This window comes from Triticum urartu, chromosome 7, assembly GCF_003073215.2.
Source record: "Triticum urartu cultivar G1812 chromosome 7, Tu2.1, whole genome shotgun sequence".
In the NCBI taxonomy this organism is placed as follows: Eukaryota; Viridiplantae; Streptophyta; class Magnoliopsida; order Poales; family Poaceae; genus Triticum; species Triticum urartu.
This window is the reverse complement of record NC_053028.1, coordinates 144,043,154-144,045,814: the sequence shown is the minus strand read 5'-3', so window position 1 is coordinate 144,045,814 and position 2,661 is coordinate 144,043,154. Positions and strand designations below refer to the sequence as shown.

Below are 2,661 nucleotides of genomic sequence, written 5' to 3'. Positions count from 1 at the left end.
ACAACACCAACCAAGACGTTGACTCTAACAAGAACAAGAACAGAGTCCCTCCCGCCGGTGGGGGGCCGAGATCCTCCGCACCTCCATGGCCTACATTGGAGATGGGAAGGACCGGCTGCGACGCCGGTAAGAGGAGGATATTTTTTGTGAAGGAGGAAAGAGCTTTTCATCTTCAATTATGACAGTACAACAAACAATAAAAACAATAAAATTACATTAACATCTGTAAACCACCTAGCGAGACTTGCGAGCTATTGGTGACCATTTCACTATTGGTGACCATTTCACGGCTTGATTAACCACATATTTCCCCGATTCCCCCGATATGGTTGTGTTTTGCAAACTGGTGTTCAAATTACTAGAACTATCCATATGGATTAATTGATTCGTAAAGTGACGCCAAAGATACACTTCATCGTTTATATAAGCTATACTAGCATCATATTACATGGATGAATTGGGCAAATTGCTACTTCAACATGGTGGTATCGACCGTTGAAAAGAATTGTTGTACGGAACAGAACATAAATCCTATAATAACTTGAATAATGGCGAGATGCAGCTCAGGAGTGCACTGACAACGCAGCGTCGGCTTCCATCTTCTTGGCGCCGCTCTTGCTTCCAACTCCAAGCTCCGCCGCCGCGGAAAGCAGGGACGTCGAGCTCGTGCCCCACCCGTACTCGTGGCTCCCCTTCCTCGACAGCTCCGATACGTGGCGGATCATGTCCTCCAGGTCGGTGCACGACGACCCGCCTTCCTCCATGGCCGCGCGGGCCTCTGCGGCGAGCTTCTTGGCCCTGGTCCTCCTCGCGGCCCCCTCCGGCCCACCGTCCATCAGCTCGGCGACCACCTTCTCCACGTCGCCGCTGGTGACCTGGACGCCCTCGGCCTCCGCGGGCACGTTCATGACGGGCAGCTTGACGCCGGACCTGACGCCGACGCCCAGCACGTCCACGAGCAGCCGCTCGCTGCAGAACTGGTCGGCGAAGTTGGGCCACGTCAGCGCCGGCACGCCGTGGGAGATGGCCTCCAGCGTCGCGTTCCAGCCGCAGTGCGTCAGGAACCCGCCCGCCGCCGGGTGCGACAGGATGGTCACCTGCGGCGCCCAGCCCCGGACGAGGAGGCCCCTGTCCTTGACCCGCTCCTCGAACCCCTCGTCGTCGAGCAGCGCCTGCACGGCGGCGTCGGCCTTGGCCTCCTTGATGGCCCACACGAACGGCCGCCCCGACGCCTCCAGGCCGCGCGCGAGCTCGGCGACCTGCTTCGCCGGCAGCTTCGCGATGCTGCCGAAGCTGATGTAGAGCACGGACGCCGGCGGCCGGGCGTCGAGCCACGAGACGACGTGGCCGGCGTCGACGTCGGCGCGGTTGCCGCGGCCGGCCTTGGCATCGGCGTCGCCCAAGCTGGAGGCGCACGTCGGCCCGACGGCCCACGTCCTCCGGCCGAGCGCCGCCGCGTAGGCGTCGACGAAGAGGCCCTCGATGCCGCGGAACGTGTTGACGAGCAGGCCGTCGGCGGAGGCCTCGGCGTCGAGCACGTCGCGCTGCTCCTTCTCCACGCCGGGCCACTGGAAGAAGCCCCGGAACGTGGCCGTGTTCCCCACGGCGGGCACGGGGAAGTCCGGCACCTCGAACTCCTCCATGTCGTCGCCGCCGACGCGGTCGTACACGCCGTGCTTGGCCAGGTTGTGCACGGCGAGGAGGAAGTAGGCGGAGGGGCAGTGCATGACCAGCCTGGGGACGCCGAGGGCGGCGCACACGCCGGCCGTCCACGGGTTGCAGGAGTCGGCGACGAGGCAGTCGGGGCGGCGTGGCAGCGCGCGGACGTACTCCTCCAGCGGCTCGGCCATGCCCCAGATGGCCTGGAAGAACTTGACGTACATGGTCTGGTCGACCATCTGGTCGGCGTTCTCCAGCCCCTCCGGCAGCCCGAAGCGCGGGCCGGGGAAGGGCAGCTCGGCGAGGTCGACCCGCAGGCCGGCCCTGGCGGCGCCCTCGACGGCCGGCCTGTTGCGCGCGGCGTTGACGGGCGTGGTGAGCACGGTGACCCGCGGCCCGCGCGCGGCGATGAGGCGCGCCAGGTCCACCATCGGGATGATGTGGCCCTGCGCCACCAGCGGCACCAGCAGGAAGTGCAGCTCCGACGCCGCCATCGCTCCGACCCTCTCCCTGCTTCTCTCCGGGTCCCTGTTGCTCGCTTGCTCCGCTACAGCGGCTATATAGTGGTAACGGCGGCGAGCACAGCTGTGTGAATTAAGAAGGTTAATTGTGGCGTAGCTGGTCAGTGGCTGTGAGACACCTATGACATGGTCACGGTGGTCATTGTGACGCGTACGGAACGACCGATGTCTCGTTTCCACCACGAGGCTTCGCGCTATGCTGAAGAGATCGGACGTGACGTGACGTGACGGACGGCGGAGATAGGTGCATGGATGAAATTGTCCATCGAGGGAGGGAGGAGAGAAGTTGAGAAGCTGGAGGAGGAGGTGGCGCCAAGCGAAAGGAAGCATCGAGTGGTGGCTAGGCGAGGACGTGATAAGGAGCGTGGGGTTACCGTACACGGACACATGCGTCTGCTCCTGGCCATCTCCTGTTGCGCATGGCGACACGTGAGCTGCCGAACGTTTGTGTGAGTCGCGGGCGCAGAGACCTACGTGGACG

General features: G+C 63.2%; 1 protein-coding gene across 1 annotated transcript; it reads right to left on the bottom strand.

Moving 5' to 3' along the window:
- Positions 1-394: 394 nt before the first annotated feature.
- Positions 395-2,314, bottom strand: LOC125520348 (UDP-glycosyltransferase 73C5-like). The gene has a single exon (XM_048685242.1). It carries the CDS (start codon positions 2,151-2,153, stop codon positions 564-566), a length of 1,590 nt encoding a protein of 529 aa, XP_048541199.1. The 5' UTR covers positions 2,154-2,314; the 3' UTR covers positions 395-563.
- Positions 2,315-2,661: the final 347 nt, after the last annotated feature.

Coding starts and splice junctions, on each gene's coding strand:
- LOC125520348 (XM_048685242.1), bottom strand. CDS start 2,153: ATGGCGGCGTCGGAGCTGCACTTCCTGCTGGTGCCGCTGGTGGCGCAG.